The following is a 27792-nucleotide window of genomic DNA, read 5'->3' as shown; positions in this document are numbered from 1 at the left end:
ATTGTGCATCACTGGGTTTTTTTTTCTTTTTTTTTTCCCCTTTTTTTTAATTATATTCCTTTTCATTACAATTATTATTATTTTTATTATATTTCATTATTATTCTTGTTACTATTATATTTTACTTTAGTTATTAAACTGTTCTTATCTCAATCCACAAGTTTTACCTTTTTTCCCAATTCTCCTCCCCATCCCACTGGGAGCGAGGAGAAGTGAGGGAATGGCTGTGTGGTGCTTAGCTGCTGGCTGGGGTTAAACCATGACATATATATATATATTTTATATAGGTATAATTGAGAACTAACAACTTTAAATCCATGCTTTTTCTGAGGGATTTTGCACCCCAGCCCTCTCTCTTTTTTCACCCAGAAAGTTTTTCCCAGTTCATGTTGCCTTCTTAGCTGAACTGTTGTTTGGCCACAGTCCAGTCCATAAGGTTAATGGCTGATACTGTTTGTTTTGCAACTTCATCTAGACAAGCAGATTGATTTCTGTTGGAGAATTTGTCAGTTTGTGATGGAATTACTTAATGCTCCTTGAGGCATTCAGTAATATAGTGATTTTAGGAGTTAACTAGCATTCTTCAGTGATACACAGACGGATGCCCCAAATTGTTCCAGCAGCTATATTAAAATATAAATTTCCCTGATTATAGGAATGCAATGTGAAGCATTTACTACAGCATCATACATGCCTGTTACTTACAAGAGTCTGTCTTATTATAGTATGCATTTTAAGTTCACAATTTTCCCTTTACAGAGTCTTCCTTTATTTCCGCCTTGTGGTTAATAAGCTACACATTCTCTCACATCACTACAAATACACACTGAACAAATACTTAAAGAATTTCAAACTTATTCTAACTGCTCTACAAAAGGCTAATTTATTATACCTAATATATTGAAAGTTACTATTTCCATTTTAATATACAAAGCAGAGCAAAAAAGGAGGATGAAAACTATAGCAAGAGATTGCTCAATGACATTTTAATGGTGTCGTGGTTTAACCCCAGTCAGCAACTAAGCACCACGCAGCCGCTTCCCCCTCCCCCTCCCAGTGGGGTGAGGAGGAGGAAAGCAAAGGAAAAAAAAAAGTAAAACTCGTGGGTTGAGATAAGAACAGTTTAATAACTAAAGTAAAATATAATACTAACAATAGTAATAATGAAATATAATAATAATAGTAATGAAAAGGAATGCAACAAAAGAAGGGGGGGGGGAAGAAAAAAACCAGTGATGCACAATGCAATTGCTCACCACCCGCTGACCGATGCTCAGTTAGTTCCCGAACCGCGATCCGCGCCTCCCGGCCAGCTCCCCCCTGTTTATATACTGGGCATGACGTTCCATGGTATGGAATACCCCTTTGGCTAGTTCAGGTCAGCTGCCCCGGCTCTGCTCCCTCCCAGCTTCTTGCACACCTGCTTGCTGGCAGAGCATGGGAAACTGAAAAGTCCTTGGCTTAAGATAAGCGCTACTTAGCAACAGCTAAAACATCAGCGTGTTATCAACATCATTCTCACACTAAATCCAAAACACAGCACTGTACCAGCTACTAAAAAGAAAGTTAACTCTGTCCCAGCCGAAACCAGGACAATATCCACCCCTTATTCTATACCATTTACGTTATGCCCAGATCCCACACTTTCCAATACATTTCCAATTAATCACCATCACCTTTCCTGTCTTTAATATATACGTATAGATATCATTCCCGCGATCTATGGGCCATCTCTATCAAATGTGTGTTGAGTTCATTCAGTCCATGACTTTGAGCTCCATCTATCGTAACAGTCTGTCTGGGCAGGAGGGATGATGCAAAGTCCGCTCAGTTGGTAGAACAGGATTGGGCTTCGGTGTGATGTGGCAGGCAGGTCATATTGGGCGCAGCAGGAGGATGGTGTGTGTTGTCGGATTGTTGCATGCTGCAGTCAGTCCTGGTTCCATCCCTGCTGCACTTCACTCAGCTTTGTCAAAGTTCATTCTTCATTAATCTAAGTAATTCTTACTATAATACCATTAATATAGCACATAATAATTATAATAATGATGACATACAGTGGCAGGATTATATAGCAATTAATAGCATACAATTCAATCTATTGGCTGTTCTCACCTAAAATCAAATCCCCTTGAGGCACACATCGGACTTCCCCGTCCTTCCGCATCACCCACCAAGTGCACCCAGGCCCTTGAGCAAAAGCAATCCCACGAATGGGTTTGCCTTTGCCTGAGGCAGGAGTAACCCAAACTGTTTTTCCTAGCATATTTTTTATGTGCACTACAGGGACCTTATCCCCTTCTACAGTACGTAAAAGTTCTGATTGGGCAGGGCCAGCTCGATTGGCAGATCCTCTAGTGTTGACTAACCAGGTGGCCTTTGCTAGATGTGTATCCCAATGTTTGAAAGTCCCACCACCCATTGCTCTCAATGTAGTCTTTAACAGTCCATTGTATCGCTCAATTTTCCCGGAGGCTGGTGCATGATAGGGGATGTGATACACCCACTCAATGCCGTGCTCTTTGGCCCAGGTGTCTATGAGATTGTTCCGGAAATGAGTCCCGTTGTCTGACTCAATTCTTTCTGGGGTACCGTGTCGCCATAAGATTTGCTTCTCGAGGCCCAAGATAGTGTTCCGGGCGGTGGCATGGGGCACGGGATATGTTTCCAGCCAGCCAGTGGTTGCTTCCACCATCGTAAGCACATAACGCTTGCCTTGACGGGTTTGTGGGAGTGTGATATAGTCAATCTGCCAGGCCTCTCCATATTTGTATTTCAGCCATCGTCCTCCATACCAAAGAGGCTTTAACCGCTTGGCTTGCTTAATTGCAGCGCATGTTTCACATTCATGGATGACCTGTGCAATAGTGTCCATGGTCAGGTCCACCCCTCGATCGCGAGCCCATCTATATGTTGCATCTCTTCCCTGATGGCCTGAGGTGTCGTGGGCCCACCGAGCCATGAATAATTCACCCTTATGCTGCCAATCCAGATCTACCTGAGCTACTTCAATCCTAGCAGCCTTGTCTACCTGTTGATTGTTTTGATGTTCCTCAGTGGCCCGGCTCTTAGGTACATGAGCATCTACGTGACGTACTTTCACAACCAGATTCTCTAGCCGGGCAGCAATATCTTGCCACAATGCAGCAGCCCAGATGGGTTTACCTCTGCGTTGCCAATTACTCTGCTTCCATTGCTGCAACCACCCCCACAGAGCATTTGCCACCATCCATGAGTCAGTATAGAGATAAAGTATTGGCCATTTTTCTCGTTCAGCAATGTCTAAAGCCAGCTGGATGGCTTTCACCTCTGCAAACTGACTTGATTCACCTTTTCCTTCTGCAGTTTCTGCAACTTGTCGTATAGGACTCCATACAGCCGCCTTCCACCTCCGATGCTTTCCTACAATGCGACAGGACCCATCAGTGAACAGGGCATATTGCCTCTCATTTTCTGGCAGTTTATTATACAGTGGGGCCTCTTCAGCACGCGTTACCTCCTCCTCTGGTGATATTCCAAAATCTTTGCCTTCTGGCCAGTCTGTGATCACTTCCAGAATTCCTGGGCGACTGGGGTTTCCTACTCGACTTCGTTGTGTGATCAGTGCAATCCACTTACTCCATGTAGCATCAGTTGCATGATGTGTACAAGGGACCTTCCCTTTGAACATCCAGCCTAGCACTGGCAGTCGGGGTGCTAAGAGGAGCTGTGTTTCAGTACCAACCACTTCTGAAGCAGCTCGAACTCCTTCATATGCTGCTAATATCTCCTTTTCAGTTGGAGTATAGCGGGCCTCAGATCCTCGATATCCCCGACTCCAAAACCCTAGAGGTCGACCTCGGGTCTCCCCAGGTGCTCTCTGCCAGAGACTCCAGGTAGGGCCATTCTCCCCGGCTGCGGTGTAGAGCACATTTTTAACATCTGGTCCTGCCCGGACTGGCCCAAGGGCTACTGCATGAACTATCTCCCGTTTAATCTGTTCAAAGGCTTGTTGTTGCTCAGGGCCCCATTTAAAATCGTTCTTCTTCCGGGTCACTTGATAGAGAGGGCTTACAATCATACTATAATTTGGAATATGCATTCTCCAAAAACCTACAACACCTAAGAAAGCTTGTGTTTCCTGTTTACTAGTTGGTGGAGACATAGCTGCTATTTTGTTGATCACATCCATTGGGATGTGACGACGTCCGTCTTGCCATTTTATTCCTAAAAACTGAATCTCCTGTGCGGGTCCCTTTACCTTACTCTGTTTTATGGCAAAACCGGCTTTCAGAAGAATTTGGATTATTTTCTCCCCTTTCTCAAAAACTTCTTCTGCTGTGTTGCCCCATACGATGATGTCATCAATGTACTGCAGGTGTTCTGGAGCTCCACCTTTTTCCAGTGCAGTCTGGATTAGTCCATGGCAAATGGTGGGGCTGTGTTTCCACCCCTGGGGCAGTCGATTCCAGGTGTACTGGACGCCCCTCCAAGTGAAAGCAAACTGTGGCCGGCACTCTGCTGCCAAAGGGATTGAGAAAAATGCATTGGCAATATCAATTGTGGCGTACCACTTGGCTGCTTTTGACTCCAGTTCATATTGAAGTTCTAGCATGTCTGGCACAGCAGCACTTAGCGGTGGTGTGACTTCATTCAGGCCACGATAGTCCACTGTTAGTCTCCATTCTCCATTAGACTTTCGCACTGGCCAAATGGGGCTGTTAAAGGGTGAGCGAGTCCTGCTGATTACTCCTTGGCTCTCCAGTTGACGAATCAGCGTATGGATGGGAATCAGGGAGTCTCGGTTGGTGCGATATTGCCGCCGGTGCACCCTTGTGGTAGCAATTGGCACCTGTTGTTCTTCGACCCTCAGCAACCCCACAACCGAAGGGTCCTCAGAGAGTCCGGGCAAGGTGGACAACTGTTCAATTCCCTCTGTCTCCAAGGCAGCTATACCAAAGGCCCACCGGTACCCTTTCGGGTCCTTGAAATACCCCCTCCTGAGATAATCTATGCCAAGAATACATGGAGCCTCCGGACCAGTCACAATGGGGTGTTTTTGCCACTCATTCCCAGTTAGGCTTATTTCAGCCTCCAATACAGTTAACTGTTGAGATCCCCCTGTCACCCCAGAAATACAAATAGCTTCTACCCCTTTATAGCTTGATGGCATTAAAGTACACTGTGCACCGGTGTCTACTAGAGCTTTATACTCCTGTGGATCTGATGTGCCAGGCCATCGAATCCACACAGTCCAGTAAACCCGGTTGTCCCTCTCCTCCGCCTGGCTGGAGGCAGGGCCCCTCTAGTACTGGTCATAGGATTCTCCACTCACTTGTAAAAATGGATTAGAATTCCTTTTCATAGAATCAGGAGTAAGATCAGCAGTAAGATCAGCCCTTCCACTTTGTCGGCCACACCGCTCGCAGTGCTCACTGGAGGCTGAAGCAACCATTTTCCTGGAAGAACCCTCATTTGTAGTTGTTTTTCCTCGCAATTCCCGTACCCGTGCATCTAGGACTGAGGTAGGTTTTCCATCCCACTTTCTCATATCCTCTCCGTGGTCAAGCAGGTAAAACCACAGGGTACCCCGTGGTATATACCTTCTCTCTCTTCTCTCTTGCCCAGAAGAATACCTTCTCCTAATAGCTGAGGTATTGGTCCGTACAGGTGGAAGGCAGAACCTATCCTCAAATCGCTGGAACTCTTGGGACCATTTCTCGGCTAGCGTGTCTGGCAGTTTCTCCACAGCCGCGACGAGGGAGGAAGAGAGACTTTCTTCGTATTGCCGAAGTCGGCGAGCCAATTCATCTATTGTTGGTCCCTCCTCATCTTTCCAGTCCACTACTGCCAATGCACTGGCATACGATGATGGTGTACTTCGTACAAACTTCCGCCACATGGGTCGTGAACATTGGACTTCATCTGGATCTGTGGGTAACTGCCCATCGTCTGGGTCATAATAAACCATCTCCCGCACGGCTAATTCCCTCAGGTACTGGATACCTTTCTCCATGGTGGTCCACTTGCCTGGCTGACATACAACATCTTCTTTGAAGGGATACCTTTCCCTCACGCCCGATAGAAGTCGCCTCCAGAGGCTGAGGGCTTGTGGCTTTTTCCCAATCGCCTTGTCAATGCCCCTTCCCTAGAAAGGGATCCCAATTGCTTGGCTTCCTTACCCTCTAATTCCAAGCTACTTGCCCCATTATCCCAGCATCGGAGCAGCCAGGTGATAATGTGCTCGCCTGGATGACGGCTGAAGTCTTTTCGCATATCTCGCAGCTCACTCGGGGATAGTGACCGGGTGATTATCTCCGGTTCTGCCTCTTCCTCCTGTTCTCGTGATGGCCCTGCTTCACCTTCATCCTTCGCTAAGCGAGCTGATTTTTTTTGTATATTTCCTCTTCTGTATAGGGGCGATTGATATTGGCACCGGTTGATCCTCTAGTTCAGCTGCATCATCCATCGCCAAGGTTTGAGTTGCCACAGTGCCTGTTGCTGGGGTTTGAATAGCCACAGTGCTTGTCATAGGGATTAGAGTAGCTGCAGTAGCTGTCGCCAGAGTTTGAGTAGCCACAGTGCCTGTTGCTGGGGTTTGAGTAGCCACAGCGCTTGTCATAGGGATTAGAGTAGCTGCAGTAGCTGTCGCCAGAGTTTGAGTAGCCACAGTGCCTGTTGCTGGGGTTTGAGTAGCCACAGCGCTTGTCATAGGGATTAGAGTAGCCGTAGTGCCTGTCGCCAGAGTTTGAGTAGCCGTAGTGCCTGTCACCAGAGTTTGAGTAGCCGTAGTGCCTGTCACCAGAGTTGAAGTAGCTGCAGTCATGGGAGCTGATCTCTGGGTGGTATTTTTAAATAGTTGTTTAACCCTAGGCAAGATCTGAATCACATTCAGGAACAGGCTGATTCCTAGCAGTACGACCATACTAAGTTCAACATCCCAAGGATATTCAAAATTTACAAACTCCTTCAATGCTATTGCAATTAACCTGGTAAAGAAAAGGAAGATGTGGGAAGATGTCTCCCCAATAGGTTGGCTCCCCGAGGAGAAAAGGTAGAAAGTGCAGTTATTAATATTCTCTAGGAGATAGCACCCGAAGTACGGAGATCTCTCCTCCACAGATTGGTTCCCAGAGGAGAAAAGGTAAAAGGTACAATTATTAATAGTCTCCCATAGGCAGCTCCCGAAGTACAGAGGTGACAACAATGCCGAGTACAAACACCCGATTAGTTTCACGGCTTGCACTTCTATCATATCATAAACCAGTGTTACAAACAACAACAACGTGATAACTCTAGCCCGGTTCCCACCGATGATAAACAGCACAACAGGGAGCATATACTGCAAGTAGGGCATTACATAACGCAATTTCAAGAACCACAACACCAACTTTGAGAGCAAACGAACCCACATTGTAACCAGTAACTATCAAACCAATATAATGAATACTTATAACAAGTTTGTTTTAACACACTCTGATCAGATCTGTCGTTATCTCAACCCTTCGTGCCCCACGTTGGGCGCCAAAAAGGCTGTCGTGGTTTAACCCCAGTCAGCAACTAAGCACCACGCAGCCGCTTCCCCCTCCCCCTCCCAGTGGGGTGAGGAGGAGGAAAGCAAAGGAAAAAAAAAAGTAAAACTCGTGGGTTGAGATAAGAACAGTTTAATAACTAAAGTAAAATATAATACTAACAATAGTAATAATGAAATATAATAATAATAGTAATGAAAAGGAATGCAACAAAAGAAGGGGGGGGGGGAAGAAAAAAACCAGTGATGCACAATGCAATTGCTCACCACCCGCTGACCGATGCTCAGTTAGTTCCCGAACCGCGATCCGCGCCTCCCGGCCAGCTCCCCCCTGTTTATATACTGGGCATGACGTTCCATGGTATGGAATACCCCTTTGGCTAGTTCAGGTCAGCTGCCCCGGCTCTGCTCCCTCCCAGCTTCTTGCACACCTGCTTGCTGGCAGAGCATGGGAAACTGAAAAGTCCTTGGCTTAAGATAAGCGCTACTTAGCAACAGCTAAAACATCAGCGTGTTATCAACATCATTCTCACACTAAATCCAAAACACAGCACTGTACCAGCTACTAAAAAGAAAGTTAACTCTGTCCCAGCCGAAACCAGGACAAATGGATACAGGCATGCAGCGATCTGAACTGTGGCAGAAAAGCATTGTTTGCTGGGCACTCCTATGCCATTGGCCTTTAGGAAAGAAGGATGGCTTTTGATCTCTTTCTAGCTCTGTCTCTGACTTTGTGTGACCTTTGGCAAGTCACATTAGTTGGGTGTGCAGCATCCATAAAAATTAGTAAACTATTGCTTTACTTGTTCTCTTGAGGTTTGTGAGGCTTAATTAGTGAATTTTATAAATCTTTTCTACACTCACAAATGCAAAGTGCTATAAGGACAAAGTTTTATTGTCACTATTCCTTTGGGAAATGAGTTTCTTAGAGCTGTGGGAGATAATTAGTCACATTTTGCAGGCTGTGCTACAGCTAAAACGACCATTAAAGTAATCTCTTATATAATATGAACAATACTTGTTCTCACAAGTTTGGCAAAATCAGATGTGGGTTCTGGGTTTCTGACGTGGCCTTTTCCTGCCCTTCTACAATTTGAAAACTGTTAGGATGTTAGGATTTTTTCCATTTCCTTTTGTTTTAAAATGGTGATAGGTTTTCACCTTATTTCTAGAAAACTGCTCATATTGAATGTTTAGGATATATGTTTTCCCCAATTCCTTGCAATTGTTCACAGTTGTAGCCATAGAAACTGTAATCGTCCTTCTCAAAATACTTGGAATAGCCACAAACTATTTTTGCTAGGAAATCTTGTAATTGAAATAAAATTGGCTGTGAGTTTTGTTATACAGGCTGTGACTGATGGCATTAAGCCTACCTCAAGCTGCCTCTCAGCTGGCCATTTGCAAATGGGCTGATTCTTTTTCTGAGCAGCCAATGTCACCTTTCTTCATTATTTGGAGGAAGAGCACATCAACCGTCTAAGAGTCAGCCTTGTTTAGTGGAATTACAGTAGCCTGACTCCCTTTGTGGCATTAAGGCACTTCTGAAAAGTTTATCTTATGGGCCAGATTTTTTAAAGTAGATGCATGAAGGTACACATACACCTCTCTCATGTTTTTATTCTCCTGATGTCTCTATCTCCTTTATTAAACTTTGTGAATTTTCTTTCTTAACATTTAGCTAAGTTGCATGACAATTTCATTTTTTCAGACAGATCCACTTAGTCAGAGAAAACCATCAGGTTATAGACACTTATTTTGTCCTTTAACTGTTTTTAAAAAAAATATGACCAATATATTCCAAAACTTGCTTGTCAATCTGGATTCTACTGTGTATCTTTCTGAATGGTTGGCCAGGTAGTTTAAAACTTTCACTGCATCTAAGATCTGTGCTTTGGGGAACTCCACTAATTGCTTACAAAAAATCCTTATCCACGTGAACATTCTCATTTAGCAGTAACCTCAGTCACAGTACTCATGATCTTCTCCCATTTTATTATCATGCACAGACTTTCAGCAGGTACAATTTCTTAGGTAACTCGAAGAAAGTGCTTATATCGCTCATAAACTGTGCCATGCCTCCTTTTTCACTAGCAAATTCTTCCCAGACAAGGAGTACTATTTATGTTGCTGTTCCAGTCACATAACTTCACCAAACTTCTGTTATGCCAGCTAAGTCATATATGTGATCATAACCATAACATAAGATGCTGCTGTTTACATTTCTTGCATTAATAAATATTCATATAAAATGTTCATCAATTTGATTTACTAACCACTTTCTTCTCCCTCCTTTCCTTATGATATGAGAAATCCTCTCACCTTTGGTTCACAGACTTTCAGCCAGGTTGACAGCATTCTCCTGGAAAAACTGGCTGCTCATGGCTTGGACAGGTGTACTCTTTGCTGGGTAAAAACTGGCTGGATGGCCAGGCCCAAAGGGTTGTGGTGAACGGAGTTAAATCCGGTTGGTGGCCGGTCACAAGTGGTGTTCCCCAGTGCTCAGTATTGGGGTCAGTTCTGTTTAATATCTCTATTAATGATCTGGATGAGGGGATTGAGTGCTCCCTCAGTAAGTTTGCAGATGACACAAAATTGGGCGAGAGTGTTGATCTGTTTGAGGGTAGGAAGGCTCTACAGAGGGATCTGGACAGGCTGGATCGATGGGCTGAGGCCAATTGTATGAGGTTCAACAAGGCTCAGTGTGGGGTCCTGCACTTGGGTCACAACAACCCCATGCGATGCTACAGGCTTGGGGAAGAGTGGCTGGAAAGCTGCCCGGCAGAAAAGGACCTGGGGGTGTTGGTTGACAGCCAGCTGAAGATGAGCTGGCAGTGTGCCCAGGTGGCCAAGAAGGCCAACAGCATCCTGGCTTCTATCAGAAATAGTGCGGCCAGTAGGACTAAGGAAGCGATTGTCCCCCTGTACTCAGCACTGGTGAGGCTGCACCTCGAATACTGTGTTCAGTTTTGGGCCCCTCACTACAAGAAAGACATTGAGGTGCTGGAGTGTGTCCAAAGAAGAGGAATGAAGCTGGTGAAGGGTCTAGAGAGCAAGTCTTATGAGGAGCAGCTGAGGGAACTGGGGTTGTTTAGCCCGGAGAAAAGGAGGCTCAGGGGAGACCTTATCGCTCTCTACAACTACCTGAAGAGAAGTTGTAGTGAGGTGGCTGTTGGTCTTTTCTCCCAGGTAACAAGTGATAGGACAAGAGGAAATGGCCTCAAGTTCCACCAGGGGAGGTTTAGATTGGATATTAGGAAAAATTTCTTCACTGAAAGGGTTGTCAAGCATTGGAAGAGGCTGCCCAGGGAAGTGGTGGAGTCACCATCCCTGGAGGTATTTAAAAGACGTGTAGATGTGGTGCTTAGGGACATGGTTTAGTGGTGGAGTTAGCAGTGCTAGGTTAATGGTTGGACTTGATGATCTTAAAGGTCTTTTCCAACCTAAACAATTATATGATCCTATGATTCTATGATTAAAAAGGTGATAATAATGTTACGACCTAATTTAAGTGCTCAGTTAGCAAGTCAGTATGGTAAGGCTGTCTGTTTTTATTCTTCTTCATGAGGCAGCTATCACTCATGAAGCTTGTGGAACTTCATCCTGTGGTGTAGGAAGCCGCTATCTGGAAATACTAGCAACACAGCTAGGCCTTCACCTCCAGGATATCCCTGTCCCTTCTGGAGCCTTGACCTTCAGCTGAAAAAACTGACAATAATGCTATCTATGCCTTGAGGATCCAACTCTAGCAGTATCTGTAGTACCTCTATAAATGAGAATCATGGACTAGTGGCCTGTGTGAAAGATAGGCCACAGCATACTTTCAGTAACAGCTTGAACTTGGTCTCCCTATACCTGCTGTGCCTTACAGACTAGCAAGTAGAGCAACTTGGCGTCTCTGGAGTTCACTACAACTGCTCGGCAAAAGATCTGGGCTTCCTGAAGAGTCTGTCTGTGAGACAGAGTTTATATCTAGGGCCTTACTGATTTGGGAAAGCATGCTGTGGACTTCCAAAAGTGTGTCCTGACAAAAGAAACCATGACAGCACGAAATTCCTCTTGCCCTCTTTCCATAGTCCAAACCATAATCCAGACGTATCTTGAAATTTTTATTAAATCTTTAACACTCCTAAGAAAGTTCATAAAAACGAAGGGCAAGTACAAGACCATCTAAATGATGCTAGTATGGTAAACCCCAAAACAAACCAAACTTATGTTGGTGTCATGAAGCATTTCAGCAGTTCTAATGTATTGAAGATAGCTTGCTTTCCTCCTGATATTTATAGAGCGTTACACATGGAACCTCCAGATCCTGCAAGGGGTCAACAGGGCTCAGTCCTCTCTATAGTCCATTCAACATTTACCTGCAGTCACATACCGAATATTCAGGAGGTGTCCTCCCAAATGAAGCAACATATAAAAGGGAACATTTATACTCATTATATGTAATCACAATACCAGTACCATGACAGATAGGATGTAGAAATTAATTTTGACTTGTAGAGAACATCCACTGCAGAGATTCATGTATTGCAACATGTTCTCTCTCAAAAATAAATATGCTTCATATTTTTCTAATAATAATAATAAATGGCCATTTGTGCAGTTGGTGAAAACAGTATTCTAGTCAGTGGAAACCAAAGTATAACATGTGTTGTGCTTCATTCCTGCAGTCTTACTAGATCATTCCCAGCAAGAAGCCCTACAGTGAGTCATAGCTATAGACTATATAAAATATTTTTTTTGCTTCCAGTAACATGGTTCTTTGAGTATTAAAGGTTTGAAAATCTTTCACCTGATGCTAGCAAAAAGCTTACCAAATATTAACATCAAAAATCTTTTTTAAGATAGAACAAAAATATGAACTACGCAATCTGATTTATATACAGAGTTTATATTTTTCAGAGTACAATAGTGTTTATTGAATCTAGCTGTTTTACTTATGTAATCACAGGAAGAATGGTCTCAACCCACTGCACAGAACAAAGGGACTATTATAGAGAGAAATACTGCGGACCTATGTGAAAAAGTGTGTTCCTATGATTTTGCTTTCCTCTTCTACTAAATATTCATTCATGCATCTCATCCTGGTGAGAGAAAACAAGAGGGAAGCAATTTGAAATATGCTCATCCATCTCCTGCATAATCTTCTTTTCCCTGTTCTCTGCACGCAAACAGTATTAAATTCCACCTGAACAAAGATCCACAGAGAAACAACTTAAGATATAGATATAACATAGTGCTCACCTGTGTTTGGAAATGCCTCAGTCAAAAAGTGGCAGCATAGTTGTTTGCACATTTTGTGCTGATAGATGATATGTTACTGGCATCCTGAAGAGTGGCATTTTGATAAGGCTGAACTAGACAGCTCTTTATTTGGATAACCTGCTAAATGGGAAGCAACGTAGTACGTCCTTTCTCTCCCCATTTGCTTTATAATTGTCATCAGCTCCTGACAATTCCAGTTTACCTTTCAGCATTGTAAGACAAAAGTTAATTCTATACTTTTCTAGTTTGGTTTTTTTCCCCCCAAATCTAATTTTTTTCTGCACCACATTTGTATGAAATGATACGCCAAAGCAGTAAGACAGCAAGTGTAAGAGGTGGGCAAATTTTATTGTTTTCTTCTTCTTCATCATGATATTTCTCTTAACTTGATAATGTTAAATGTCAGCAGCAGGTGCTGTTTGAATCAGTGCTGGACAGTTTGACTAATGCTTTACAATTTAGGCATGGCTTTTGAAAATATTGCTGAATACTGTTTGCCTGTCTAAACTAATGAATGTTATGGTTACTTGCCACCATCATCAATACAGTTAGTGTTAAGAACTAATGAAGACAGTTTATAGGTTTCCAATTACTTTTCTTCTGGGGGAAAACTCCAATCAAAATAGTGCTGAAAACACTGTGGCAAGCCTGCTACACACCACCTCTCGCAGTGTCGCCTTCACTGTTGTAACTGATGGGCAACATTTATTCCCAAAGAATTCTTAATATACTCAAAAGGTTGTAGCTGTAAGAGACTCTATGTTGGCTCCATGCACCTGCTACTGATAGTGATTGATAGTTGTTGTGATTTTCATTGGTTAGGTTTTTCTTGTAGCAGTTGACTAAAACCATCAACATATCAGAACTAAAATATTGCACAGCAACTTACCAATTTTTTTTCTTTTTTCCTTTTTTTTTCTCTAAGATGAAACAGAGATAGTCATGGCCATTGCTACATGCAGGGTATATAGACAAGGCAGACTTGGTTTCAGTTCTCTTATCCGTTCTATTCAGAGAAAGATTGTGAACAAAGGTACCTCATCTTCAGGGAAGCATCACAGCTGCTAGACGATAGGATAAATATCTTAGGGTTGATATCCCACAGTTTCTCCTGATGAAGGTTTTGTTTTGCCTAAACCTGATTACACTGGGGCATGAGATGATGGAGATATTCCAGAATGAATACTACCGAGTAGATTGCCAAGTTTTGTGAAACTTGAAATCAAACGTATTAAATTTGTCTCCCACAGATCATTTCAATGCTTTAACAATGTTTCACTTACTATTTTGTTGTTCTCTGGCTTGTACATTTTAAATTTAATTTTCACTCTGATCTATATTTTTCATTGCAAAACCCTGTAATTGTTTATGAACTGAAATTGTCGTTTCTTCTCCCAGTAAACCTGGTTGCTAAGAAGGAAGCCTTAATCTCTTTGAAATAGAGCCTTTTGTGCTGTCGAGAACAATAGAATAATAAAATATAGTTGTAATCATTTATTTACATTAAATGACACTGAAGATTTTCCAGAAATTTCTGTGCAAACTGCAAGGAAACTAGCTTTTAAGCTGATGCCCTGAACTTTTTATGAACAGAATGGAGAGATACTTGTCTAAAACAAGGAGCTATAAAAGCCAGCTGACAGAGCACAAAACCTTTTAACATAAGAAATAAGAAATTCCAGACAGGAATGGGCCCTTATTTTCAGTGTAAGAGATTCACCAGTGCATGTGGATATAGGTATCTGGCTCTGGCTCGAGATGGAGCCATAAACTGTCCTCTGCAGAGCAGTGCTGAATCAGCTCTCTCTTGTGAAATGAGACAATAAGCAAGAAATAGATTCCTGTCTTTTATTCATTAGGAAAGATTCAAACTGCTTTTTGTACTGTGGGAGCGCAAGAACTCCTATCTATCACCTCTGACAGGGCTGCCCTAAACAGCGTGGCAAAAACATTCCGGATGAAGCTATCTCAATCTCTGCTGCTAAAGATGCTCCAAGTGCCATGGGATGTTCCGTTATCACAGGAAGGATAGGGAAAGACTTCCTTGCTTAGTCACTGGGGATCACTCTGAGGAGGGAGGAGACCAGGGAAAAGTTCAGTTCTAGTCTATCTTATAACAATTTTAATTACTACAGCTTTAATTTTCCTGCTTCATGTCAGGCTGGCATTGTATCTATCTGGGAGGGAAATCCTGAACTGTTCCAGCTCAGGCTCCACAGGCAAGGGAATACCTCACTGGGGAGTCCGTATGGGGCTGTGATGTGAGTGAGTTATTTCGCTGCTCCCTTTCACAATGTGGATTGTTGAGTGCACATCTACTGGCACAAACTTAGGCACAAGGGGAACATCTAATAGAAAGTATATGTACCCAGAGTCTAAGTATTCAGAAGTTTAGGCAAAGACTGACCTGGGATTTTGAGGTTTATTTTTTTTATATTGGGTACCCACAAACTATTATGAAATGAACCCTGAAGTACTTCACATTTCTTCCTCTATTTTAAAAAAACCCACAAATTATAATTGTATCAAGATATGCACTGTCCATGCTGGAATAAACAAACCAAAGCAAAGCAACTGCTTTTAGCTGCAAAAATTCCAGCTCCTTGCAATGTATTGCCCGGATCAAAAATCAATACTGAAAAAAGGACTCAGCAAAAACAAATTAACTGTGCAAGTGACTTGGACTTGCTCTGCAAATTTTCTTCTGCTGTTTTTAACCCTTTAAGATACCAGATGACTGGTACATAAGGGAAGAGGTGCAGTTTTATGATTTGTTTGTTTATAAAGTTTTAGCAAAATTTGTTATCACAGCTTTCAAGGTGAATCTCAACATAAAGTTTTCCAGGTACATTCCGATTACCACGATAAAAGATGCTTTCTTTTCAAAGATGGATTAAAGAATATATGGTACTTTTAGGACTTGTTTCAAATATTAACAAAGGAAAATCACACTTGATCACTCAGGCATGACTTTAGATTCCTTACTGGTACATAGATATGAAATTTAAATTTTTGGTGTATTTTATCTACTCTTCTCTCTTTTTTTTTCATGGAGTACTTTAGATGCTTTTGTTCTGCAGTTTACTAAATGATGGCTGCATTCCAAACAGATTTAGGAAAGTGATCAAACCAATATATCACAATACAATTTTCTAAGACTGACTGATTCAAATAGGCTGCTGACTAAGACTGCCAGAAAACAATGAATGTTCAAGATTACTCAGAATGTTAATGTGATTTTTTTCCTTCTGTCCCCTTATCGTTAATTAAAATTAGAACAGACTCTTTCATCCTCTTTATCATTACAGCTTAAACAGCTTCTGACTGACATCTCAGCTGACTTATTTGCCTTCCTAACTTTTACACATATGCCAGTCTGGCCACACATCTAGATGGTAATTTTTCTTCACGTTATTTGCAAGTCTAAACAGTGTTGATGGATAGAAGGAACTCAGAATTCCCTCTACTTCCAAGGACAACTTTTTCCTTCATTCATTCCTTATGCACTGGAGAACTTAGACATTTGTGAAAAGTAAAGAGTAGATGTATATATCACCTAAATGGTTATAGAAGTAATGGCAATTGAGAATAAAAATAAAAGCACTAATTTTGGCATTAAAAACGTATGGTAAATTGATAATACCATTAACTAGGTAGCATTAAGTGCTCTCTATTACATCAAGATACATTTAGAAGTATATAAACATTATATTCTATAATGTATTTCCTTTCCAAAATCTGTTCCTCAGCAGAATCACGTCATGTACCTGTTACCATTTCTATGATGGAATTCAGCCAATATGTAACATGCTAGAAGGATTCCATACACCATTTCATTCCCAATTAATGACTAGAAATACAGCTGAGGAATTTTCTGGACCGGTCCCAGTGCAGATTGCAGCTTCCAGGACTTCTTTAATGCATGCCGTTGAACTATAGCCTTTGTAGTGATTCCAGTCATGAACTTTCATTGTGCAATACACTATGAAAACATGCCATCTAATTCCAAATATTGTGCTGGTGTCTTCTTTTTCTTTGAGAGAACGGGCCAAGAGTTATAAGAATGTGTCTTTAGTTCTTACGTTCCCTCTCTCTCTCTCCTGTCTGCTCTCTCATACCATCTCCCCAAATGCCAGGACAACTCTTAAAGGGAAACCAGTAAATTACCTATTCTTTGATACAGCTTTATAACAAAAACTAAGGCCTTAATACTTTTGGAAACAGTAAAAGCTGTATTTAGGACAAGCCATTCATTCCTTTTACATTGGCCACTGGAAAATAAGATGTCATTCGCTGACTAGATGGGCTGGGAACAAAGCAGTGGTCACAATGTGAATTAATAGATGCTGAGGTATACGGCTCCAGAAAAGCTCATTTATATCACAAGAATAACATGGCAAGATCTTCATAGATCTTCCTCTCATTCTTTTGTGCTGTGGGATGATTAATGGATTAGATATGTTTGTGTGTTTGTGTTCTCCCATGTCTGGGATTCCCAATATAGACAAATGCCTCCCTGCTTCAGTATCACCACAACATTTATTCATTTTCTAAAAGCAGAAACAAGTAGAAAGAGGAAAAATAATTTTCAGTTTAAATTCTTCATCTTTTCTTAAGGATATTATTTCTCCCTTTTCACATTCTCTGGTAAAATAGAAGTTCTTTCTGTAAAATAAAACAAAACACAAAAAAAAGAGAAAAATTGTTTCGAGTTTTCATTTGAGGTATTTTTTCATCTGTAGCTTTTGTACTTCCAAAGCCTCAGTACAAGTGACTGCAGTTAAGTGAAATCTTCAAGTCCCTAAGTAACAGCTTGAGAGAAACAGCAAAACTGGCATTCACAGAAGTTATGCGCATATTCCTTCAATTAGCAGTGAGATACTTATCCTTATCAGGAACAATGTCATTTGTAGAGCTTCCCTGCCTCCTCATCTGTTTTCACAGCTACACTGAATGCATTTGAAACTGAAGAATGATCAAAATCTAAACAGCTGTCAGTTTGCAGAGTCTCCAGCCTCTGCATATGTGCTGCCACTCTGCCAAGGCCATGCCTAAATGCCAGTTATAACAAGGAAGACATGCATATTGTTTTATATTAGTTGCTACTAATTTTCCCAATTATTGTGGCTAGCGCTATTGATTCTTCCATCAAAATGAACAAATTGGACAGGAGAAAGCACTGGAAAAATCAGTGTCTAATTATAAACACCCTCTAAACAACACCTCCATCAGGAATAATCATGCCCTTACCGTCGTTGCTACATATTCAAAATCCCAAATGAGGAAAAAACCTCTCTTCTCCTTGCAATTAGTACTTATTGTCTGCTTGCGCACACCAATTTTAAGCTCTGCAAAGTCTGGGATGGTTTTTTTTGTTTCTTAGTGTTCAGAACCTGAGTTTGAAATTGGTAGTCTCTATATGTACAAATCCCTCCCAGAAATTTTCAAGAATAAGAACAGCTAGGGCCCAAAATCACAGGAAAAATTCAGAAAATACATATTCATGTTATTCCTATGACTGTGGTACCCAGTATACCTAAGAGTTGTCTTCTCAATCATTTCTTTTTGTAATGTACCACTCCTAGACTGTAAGATACTTCTGTAAAAAAACCACTCGCGTACCTACCTCTAGCATTGCAACTTACAGCTCAGGCATGGCAGCTGCATCTAATGCTTCCCATTACTCTTTCTTGATCATATTTGCCTTTTTTCCCCCATTTTTTTCTAGGCATTCTGATCATCTGCCAATGTCTTCCAAACTGATAGCATTTTAATAATAGTCTGATGTTTGGAAATGAATGCAACAGAAATGAGGGCTGTACAGCTAAAAGAAAGGAACAACAGATCTAGAGATAGAACTAATATAGAAGGATGTACAGCTGTTGTATTAAAGTGAAAAAAAAACCACTGAAGAAAAGAAAATGGTGAAAAATTCAGTTGAAAACCATGTAGTCCTCAGGTCTCTTTGTATTATACAATGATTCTTGATTTTTGAAGTGAAAAGCCACAGTAATCATGACATGGATGAGAATTAAAATACTGATAATATAAATACATTAAAAAGGGAAACTGGGCATCTAGAGTGACTAGAACAGTTGCAGGGATGTATTTTGCTGGCTTTTATGTATATCACCATGCACTGAAAAGATGAAACTCAAGATAGTTCTTAATTCTTAAAGAGACAAAGATAAACATAGAGACTTCCTTTCAAGTATTTTATTGCATGTATAAATCTATGTTACCAGTAGTTTTAATTAAATGTAATTCCTCTCTCTGTCTACATCACTTTCAGGACTGAGGTTAAGGAGAGAATTGTTGTAATTTTTCATACAAATATAGATAATATCATTAGTTTCCTGAAAGAAACAAACAAAATGGCCTGTGTGTATTTACTTTCTACCTAAATCCCTCCAGAGCAGTTTCAAGTAGTGATATTCAATGCTGTACCATTGCAATTGCTATTTGTCCATACTGGTCTTTACACGTAGACTACAGGACTTTAGCCTACCTTCTGGCAGGAGGCTGTTCTCAATTAACATCTATGGAAATTGCTGCCTGGAGAACAAGAGAAACCTGACCAGGCAGGATTTGACTCCATACTCTTCTCTTTTTACAATTTTTTGTCAGAAAACAGATTTTCAAACAGTTTAGCCAGTAAGGTTAAACTAGCTTGTTAAATGAGCTAAGACTAGGATAGTTAAGTAGAATTCCACTCTTCTTACAATATAGTTTCATAAATTTTGTGGAGAATGCTGTAATCCAAAGATAGGAACATTAGAAATACTTAGATACTGAAATTCAATGGACATGTGAAGAGCTGCTACATTTCAGCGGTGAATTAAGTTACCTCTGAGTACTTGTCATACAGGCATGCTGAGTCTCTAAGCACATTTAGGACCCTCCATCATGAAATGCACTATATAAATGTAAATTTATACTAATATCTAGACAGTATCGAAGTTATTCCATAAACTGCAAAGTGATGTGTGAAGTAGAGTAAGAAATGAATCATTGTGTATCACAGTCAAAGCTACTTGCATACAAGTAGTTTATGACAAATATTTTACATAATATACTTCATCCAAGAAAGAAAGAGTCAATTTGTATACATAAACACAGACACATACTGCAAATAGTGACACTGAAACACAGGTATATTGGAAATAACTGACTGAAGAGATAAACTATCTACCAGCCCCATTTCATTCGTAGATGAAATGCCTTATCAGTTTAAAACGAGATAAGAATCACAATACTATGGAATAGGCTAGCCTTGTTTTGTAAGTCTCCAGCTGATTTTCAAGCAGTTAATTTTGGGGGTGGTAAAGGGAAGCAAACCCAACAGAAACACTATTTTTTTGATTTGTGAATTCAGAGAGTATTTTTCAAATGGACATTCTGGAGCCAACCTTGCTTTGCTCTCAAGTCTGGTCCTACCATCCAGCTTCACCCCACCTGACTTCAGCCACTTGACACACTTTAGAAATGTAATAACTAGAGTTTCTCTTTCAATTCAGGGGCGAGAAGAAACACTCTAGAGAGCAACATTACTTACTGAGGCCTAATCCAAGGCAACCAAACCTGATCCTTCATATCAAAATCTTCATATGATTACACTCACAGGATTTGTACTACATTTTTCAGGGGGAGGCAGGAAAGGCAAGTGATGCCCCATTGATGCCCAGTTGTAAAAGTGCGATGACAACTCACCACCTCGTTTCAGCAAGGAACTGGATTAGGCATGTCAAGACAAGACCCATGACATGGGTCAAGAGCTTTCCCAGCTGGTTTCCTCCCACATCTGTGGATTTAGCCTAGACGAAAGCCCTTCTCCTCTGTGGCACAATACAAGTCCCATGTGGTAGATCAAGCAGAGGACATAAAGTTGTACTGCCCATTAGCTACGTGCAGCCCAGCAGTCAGTTTTGTCCAGTTGTGACCTGGCTTTCAGAGAGACAAATAAGTCTGTAAATGTTAACCAATCTAACAAATTGTAATAATTCACCTCATCTTTTATCTATAGGCTTTAGAAAAAGGCAACTGCAGTATTAAAATGTCAAGATGTTTGTTGTTATTAACAAGGCCAAAAATAGAACTTTTAAGAATGTGAAAAATGAGGGCAGCTGAGTTTAATACGATCTCTGATGACCTGAAAAAAAAAAAACGTTTACAGTTCTTTTGCTGTGTCCTAGAACAAGCCAAAATAAAGCTAATTTATCTCCAAAACAGCAAATTGCTTTTTAGTAAATGGCCCACGAGGGGGCAATAAAAACATTAGAGAATCTTTGACATGGTAAATAATTAAGACACTGGTCAAAATCTTGATAGAATGTCCCCACTGCCTGCAAATTACAAGACCTCAAGGGTACTCCTGCAGAAAAGGAAATGTACAGTAACACAGGAAATGACTCAAGTGCCAAGTCCAACACAATAGCATTAAATATTAAATATTAAGTAACAGCAAGCCCCAAAGGAAGGGAACTTTATATCATGATCTAATTTATGCCCTGTATCATGGGGACTTATACGTGTTAATGGTTCAAGTGATAAATTCAAATAAAAAACCCAACAGTGTAATAATCTAAAAAAGGAAGTACATTAATAGGTCATGTATATGGTAATAACCTCTTAAATTGTCCAATTAAGTCATAAAAGACAAAATTAGGTATCATAATTAAGTATTCTATAAGCCATTGTCTAAAAAATACTCAACACTTTCCCTTCATTTGATGCAATTTTAAAGACAGTAGACCCATACTGAAATATTTTTATTTCACTGAGCTACAGTAACTTCTGAGCAAGAGCGATTTAGATTCCCGAAGCACTATGATGATTTTCACCAAAACCACCTTTGCTTTTAATAATCCAAGACCTGTGCTGCTCTAACTCAGTCAAATAATATCTCCCTCCCAACTGCAACAGCAAAGTCAAGTACCCAGTCCTCCATATAAAATGCCAATATTGTTCCCCTGAACTCTACTTATTTTTATTGGGGATTAGCTAGATTTTAAATGAATTGTAAACACAAAATCAATGAAAATCATGTCATAAAAGATGAGATAACATACATTAGGCAAGAACAGAAACAGATTTTCAGAATGTTACCCTACATTGTAAATGCAAAATAATATTTTGAGTTATTCTAAAAATCAAATAAATGTAACAGAGTATAATCAGCTCTGCTAGGTTAGCCTATATCAAAATGGAACCTTGAAATAATCTTATTACTGCACCCATTCCAGCCAATGATTCTTTTCCTTTTTTTCTTATTTCCTTAGCTCATGTTACAGCTCTTCGCACGTACAAGCGGCTTAATGTAAATTATGAATAAAGCCATTAATTAACAGACATTACACTAACCTTATATCTTGAGACAGCACAACATATTTACACCTACACAAGGCAGACAAGGGCCGAAAAGTATTCATACATTTAAGTCCACTGGTACATTGCAGCCGTGCTAATATTTAAGGTTTGAGTAACTGCTAATCTTCACTTTATACCAAAGTGCATGGCGATCTTCTTGTGTGAACAGCTATTGCCCTGTGACTAACTTAAAGCTAGAGACTCTTGGACCACTTGTAACTAAGTCATGCTTGAACACTGGTCACAAATTTTGAAAAACTATTATTCTCAGCAGGCCTTGGCTTATTAAAGAAGTAGAGATGAGCATACTTCTGTGCTGTCCTAATTCTTTTCAGATGGTGACAGTGTGCTTGGCACTATACAAAACTTAGAGCTGAAAAGAACCCTATTAAGAGTCATATAAAATCCAGATATGGAGGGGCATCCCTTACATGTGCTGGCTAATCTTATCACAAATTCAGGGTGAAGTTTGATGAACAAAAATTATGATTTTAAGGCAAAAGCATGTGCTATGTTAGAGAAATTAATAATATAACAATGACCTTTTGGCTAATTGGAGTTGAAGGACTTGACAGAAACATTTAGCAGGAGCGCTTTGAAATAGGAACCAAAGCATCAGAACAGGAAAACAGTTTGAAACACAGGAATAATGATGATGAGTACAAAAATAGAAAGAGGAGAAAGCAGTGATATAGATTGTTATGCATATTGCTTGAAGAAAGTAAATGAGGAACTTCATTTTTCTTAAGTCCAAAAATATCAAAATGACCTGAAAACCTAAATCACATTTTCAAACTAATTTAGGACAATAATCTCATATGACTTTCAGAGAAAAAAAGGACTTATAAGCAAGTACAAGAATATCGCTCTGACCCTCTAAATCTCTTGCTGCTCTTACAGGACTTTCTAATTAAAACATTATACAGTGCAACATCACTTACAGACTGCAAACAAATTTGAATCTAATTGTGCAAGGGAGATGAGATCTATCTGTACGTGTTTGCACATCTGTATGTGACACACAGTGGCTTCTAAATTACCTAAGTCATGTAGTCTTGCATCTAATATGGAATAATGCCAGGCAACAAGACAGGCTGTGGTCAACTGGTTGGAAAGCAACTTGGCAGAAAAGGACCCTGAAGTCCTGGTGGGTGACAAATTAACCATGAGCCAGCAATGTACCCTCATGGCAAAGGCGGCCAACAGCCTCCTGGGCTGCATTAGGTTGAGCTTTGCCAACAGGTTGAGGGAAGTGATCCTTCCCCTCTGCTTAGCACTGGTGAGGTACATCTGGAGTGCTGTGTCCTGTGTTGGGCTCCTCAGTACAAGAGAGACATGAACAAACAGAAGCAAGTCCAGAGAAGGGCCACAGAGGTGATTAAAGGCTTTGAGCATCTCTCTGACGAGAAGAGGCTGAGAGAGCTGGGACTGCTAAGTTTGGAGAAGAGAAGTTGAAAAAGAAACCTTATTGCTAGCCACAACCACCTGGTCAGAAAAGATGAAGCCAGACTTCTCAAAGGTGCATAATGATAGGAGGAGAGGCAACAGACACAAGTTGAAACATGAGAAATTTCTGCTGGATACAAAGAAAAAAAATTACCATGAGAGTGGTCAAATACTGGAACATGTTTCCCAGGGAGGCTGTGGGTTGTTTATTTTTGGAAGTCTTCAAGACTCTAATGGACATAGCCCTGGCTGAGCATCTTGATATAATTACCCCTGCTTTGAGCAGACAGGTGGACTACATTACCACTGGAGGTCTCTTCCAATCTCAATTGTTCTATGATTCTACTGTTTTCTTCTGTCTCTGCGTTTTCACTGGCAAACCTTTTTAAAAATTTAAAAGAGACCAACCAACCAGAAAGCAACATATGCTGTAATATGAAAAAATACTTTATGGCAAAATAACTAAACATCTTTGGCACATTTGGTATTGTTACTTGGGCTAATGGTGTCTGTATTCAAATAATTAAACCACAGAAAAATGCATAGCACATAGGGGTCATACTTTGAAAACAGCCCTTCTTTGTGCTGGCCGTTTTCCAGGTGCTCACAGCTCTGTGTATACAGACATGTGTTTATCAGCCACCCATGACAATCACCTAACGAGGGGAACTTGTTTCTGCAAAATTGTGTTTTGGAGATGATGAAAAACAGAAGAGGAAACCTGGTTAGAACAGATCTGAATTTTGACTCCATAGCCCTCTCTCTACATTTTTCTAAGAAATCGTGCAATGTCAAGGAGATAATAAAGACTTTTTTCAGTCAGTGTCATTTACAATTGACCAGCATTTGGTAACACAAGCTTCTGTGCGTTCTCTGATTATGTTCAGTGGGTTTACACTGAGACTTACACAATCGTATCTTCCCACCCTGGGGAAATTCCTTTAGCAATAGATCTAGAAAATGCCAGGATCTGTAAGATGAAACTTCACATGGTCTTCTGCTACTATGTCAAAATGTGGGAAAAATTTGAATATTTATTATGAATCAGTACAACACTGATATAGATGATAGCACTGAACTAGATGATCTTTAAGGTCCCTTCCAACCCAAACCATTCTATGATTCTATGATTCTATGATTCCATAACAGTTATGATAGTGATTTATGTAGTTTTTAGTGTACTCTAAGAGAAAAGAACAATTACAGCGGAAGTGGAACTCAAAGAAAACTTATTATTTATTTATCTAGGTTCCTGAGAAAAAAATTATTTGCACTATCAAGTATATTCATTTTAGCAGTACTTTTATAGTCTACTGAGGGCATTACAGTCCATCATCTGACTACAGTCCAGAATATATTCTTCTTTTTGTGTAAGCACTGTCAAAGAAAGCTTTTAAACCTGCTGTTGTGGGGTTTCTTTAAAGGACAATCAGGAATTATCAAGTAGAGAGGGGCTGAATTAAAAATCCAAGCTGTCCTTATGACTAGGCATAATGTATTAATTAAAGGCAAAACCATTTGTATTTCTTTGACAGCAAGAGATTATTATGTCAAGGTGTTATGACACTGTATAACAATGTCACAATACTGATACTTTCATCCCTTTTTCATGGGTGATCATGTCATTACAAAGGATGTGAAACACAACATCATACTAAATCAGCCACATAAATCTATGTAACTCATAACTTTGTGACACCATTTGTGCTGCAAAAGCTGTCTTGCTGAAGGTACAATGGGTCCATCACAAGAGAGACAACTCACTTCTTATTTTCATGTATTTGAAATTCTTGCATGTCTGTGAAACACGGAGATAAAATATTTTATTTAAAATTTAACAAAATTAGAAAACATACACGAAATATACCACAAGACTATCAAGAAAAACAAACTAAATCACATGCACACAAATGCACACACATATACACATACAAATTCTAGGTAAAAATGATTAATGGAAAGTATACCTAAAAGATACAGAGGAAATGGAAATGCACTTTTTTTTCCTTATAAAATAAGCTGCAGAAAAAAAATGGCTAAATTATAAACATTTGTATTCTGTGATTAATACTGTTAATCTATAGATACAGAATATATTTCCCTTCCTGTTCTTCTTGCTAAAAAAGGTCCAAATCATCAACATGTATTTTTACCATCTCTTCAGGAAAAGTCTAAGAACAATGTAGATACCTGTGTAAATTGAATTTTCTTCTTTTTTCTGAACTCTGCTGAACAAGTAGAAAATAAATGTAAAAGAGGAAGGAAAGCAGCCAGCGTTCTGGGTTCCACTGGGAATGTAAAGAACATGCTGCTGGTGATATTTCTGCTGTTATATTTAGTGCCAACAAATCTCCAAAGAATTTTTGTTTCACAACAGCAAACTGTTGCAAACCTTAGTTAATGCACTCCGCATAATAGTACTTCTAAATTCATACAAGGTTCCTTTCTGCTTTCTCAAGCTAAGAACCTAGAGACCCCAAAGCAAGACAGGGAAAAATAAGCTCTGCATACATTAGAAAATACATAACTACAAAGCCTTAGTCTGTAGACTTACTAAGCTTTTTAGTATTCTACTTTACTGTCAGTACAAGCTATTTTACAAGCATTGAAGCCAACAAGTCAAATGGGTAGACTAATGTAATGGCTAATACAGCAGTATTAGGAAGCATGTTTTGTCTAATAATGAGATGGTAAGAAAATGTATGAAAAAAGAAGACAGGAGAGAAGAAGTGAGAAAGAGAGAAGAAAACGGTAAAAAGTTGCTACACCTAATCTATCACATATGTAAAGGTCAACTGACAAAAAGAAAAAAGGTTTTCTCACTTTGCATGGCAGAAGTAATGCCTCTCTAACTAGCAAACGTAATGCTCAACATCTGCTAACTTCTCTGAAAGCAGAGAAAGACCCAGAGAAAGAAATTAATATCCACAGAAGAGGAAGACTTGAGGCATAAGGAAGATTAAACCATAGGAAAATGGATCTATTGCATGCAACCTTCAGTTAAGAAAAACAGCTTTGGCATGTGATTGCTGCTTCTTGGCAAACTCATTGGTGCCTACATTGATTTTTTGAAGCCTTTGACTGTCTTAACCGGCTCCAGTACTGATTAACTAATTCACAGAATGGCTGAGGTTGGAAGGGACCTCCAGAGGTCATCTGGTTCAACCCCCATACTACAGCAGGGCCACCTAGAGCTGGTTGCCCAGGACCCATGTCCAGACAGCTTTTGAGTATCTTCAAGGAGGGAGACTCCACAACCTCGCTGGGCAACCTGTGCCACTGCTTGGTCACCCTCAAAGTAAAAAAGTGTTTCCTGATGTTCAGAGGGAACCTCCTGTGTTTTAGTTTGTGCCCATTGCCTCTGGTCCTATCACTGGGCACCACTGAAAAGAGCCTGGCTCCGTCCCCTCTGCACCCTCCCTTCAGATATTTATACACATTGATAAGATCCCCCTGAGCCTTCCCTTCTCCAGGCTGAACAGTCCCAGCTCTCAGCCTTTCCGCATAGGAGAGATGCTCCACTTCATGGCTCTTCACTGGACTCCCTTCAGTATGTCCATGTCTCTTTTGCACTGTGAAGTCTAGAACTGGACACAGCACTCCAGGTGTGGCCTCACCAGTGCTGGCAATGCTTTGTCTAGTGCAGCCCAGGATACCATTGGCATTCTTTGCAGCAAGGGTCCATTGCTGGCTCATTTTCAACCTGTTGTCCACCAGGACCCCCAGGTCCTTTTCTACCAAGCTGGTTTCCAGGTGGTTGCCCCCCAGCACATATTGGTGCCTGGGGTTGTTCCTCCCCAGGTGCAGGACGTCACATTTCTCCTTGTTGAACTTCATGAGGTTCCTGTCAGCCCATTTCTCCAGCCTGTTGAAGTCCCTCTAGATGGCAGCATGACCCTCTCAGCCACTCCTCCTTGTTTTGTGTCAACAGCAAACTTGCTAAGGGTACACTCTGCGCCATCATCCAAACCATTAGTGAAGATGTAAAACAGGACTGGAACCAGTATTGATCCCTGGGGTACACCGCTGGTTACTGGCCTCCAACTAGACGTTGCATTGCTGATCACCACCCTCTGGGCCTGGCCATTCAGCCAGTTTTCAGTCCATCTCACTGTCTGCTCATCTAGCCCATACATCAACAGCTTGCCTATGAGGATCTTATGGGGACAGTGTAGAAAGCCTCACTGAAGTCCAGATAAACA

At 40.6% G+C, this 27792-nt stretch overlaps 1 protein-coding gene across 1 annotated transcript in view; it reads right to left on the bottom strand.

Moving 5' to 3' along the window:
* The window catches only part of CNTN5 (contactin 5), a 356213-nt gene extending 328786 nt beyond the window's left edge, over positions 1–27427 (bottom strand). The window contains exon 1 of the mRNA XM_050914379.1: positions 27247–27427. Coding sequence (XP_050770336.1) covers positions 27247–27427 — 181 coding nt within the window. The remainder of the gene's footprint in view (positions 1–27246) is intronic.
* Positions 27428–27792: the final 365 nt, after the last annotated feature.

Source organism: Gymnogyps californianus, chromosome 1 (genome assembly GCF_018139145.2).
Source record: "Gymnogyps californianus isolate 813 chromosome 1, ASM1813914v2, whole genome shotgun sequence".
Taxonomy (NCBI): domain Eukaryota; kingdom Metazoa; phylum Chordata; class Aves; order Accipitriformes; family Cathartidae; genus Gymnogyps; species Gymnogyps californianus.
The sequence above is the reverse complement of the archived record's forward strand: the minus strand, read 5'-3'. Positions and strand labels throughout refer to the sequence as shown.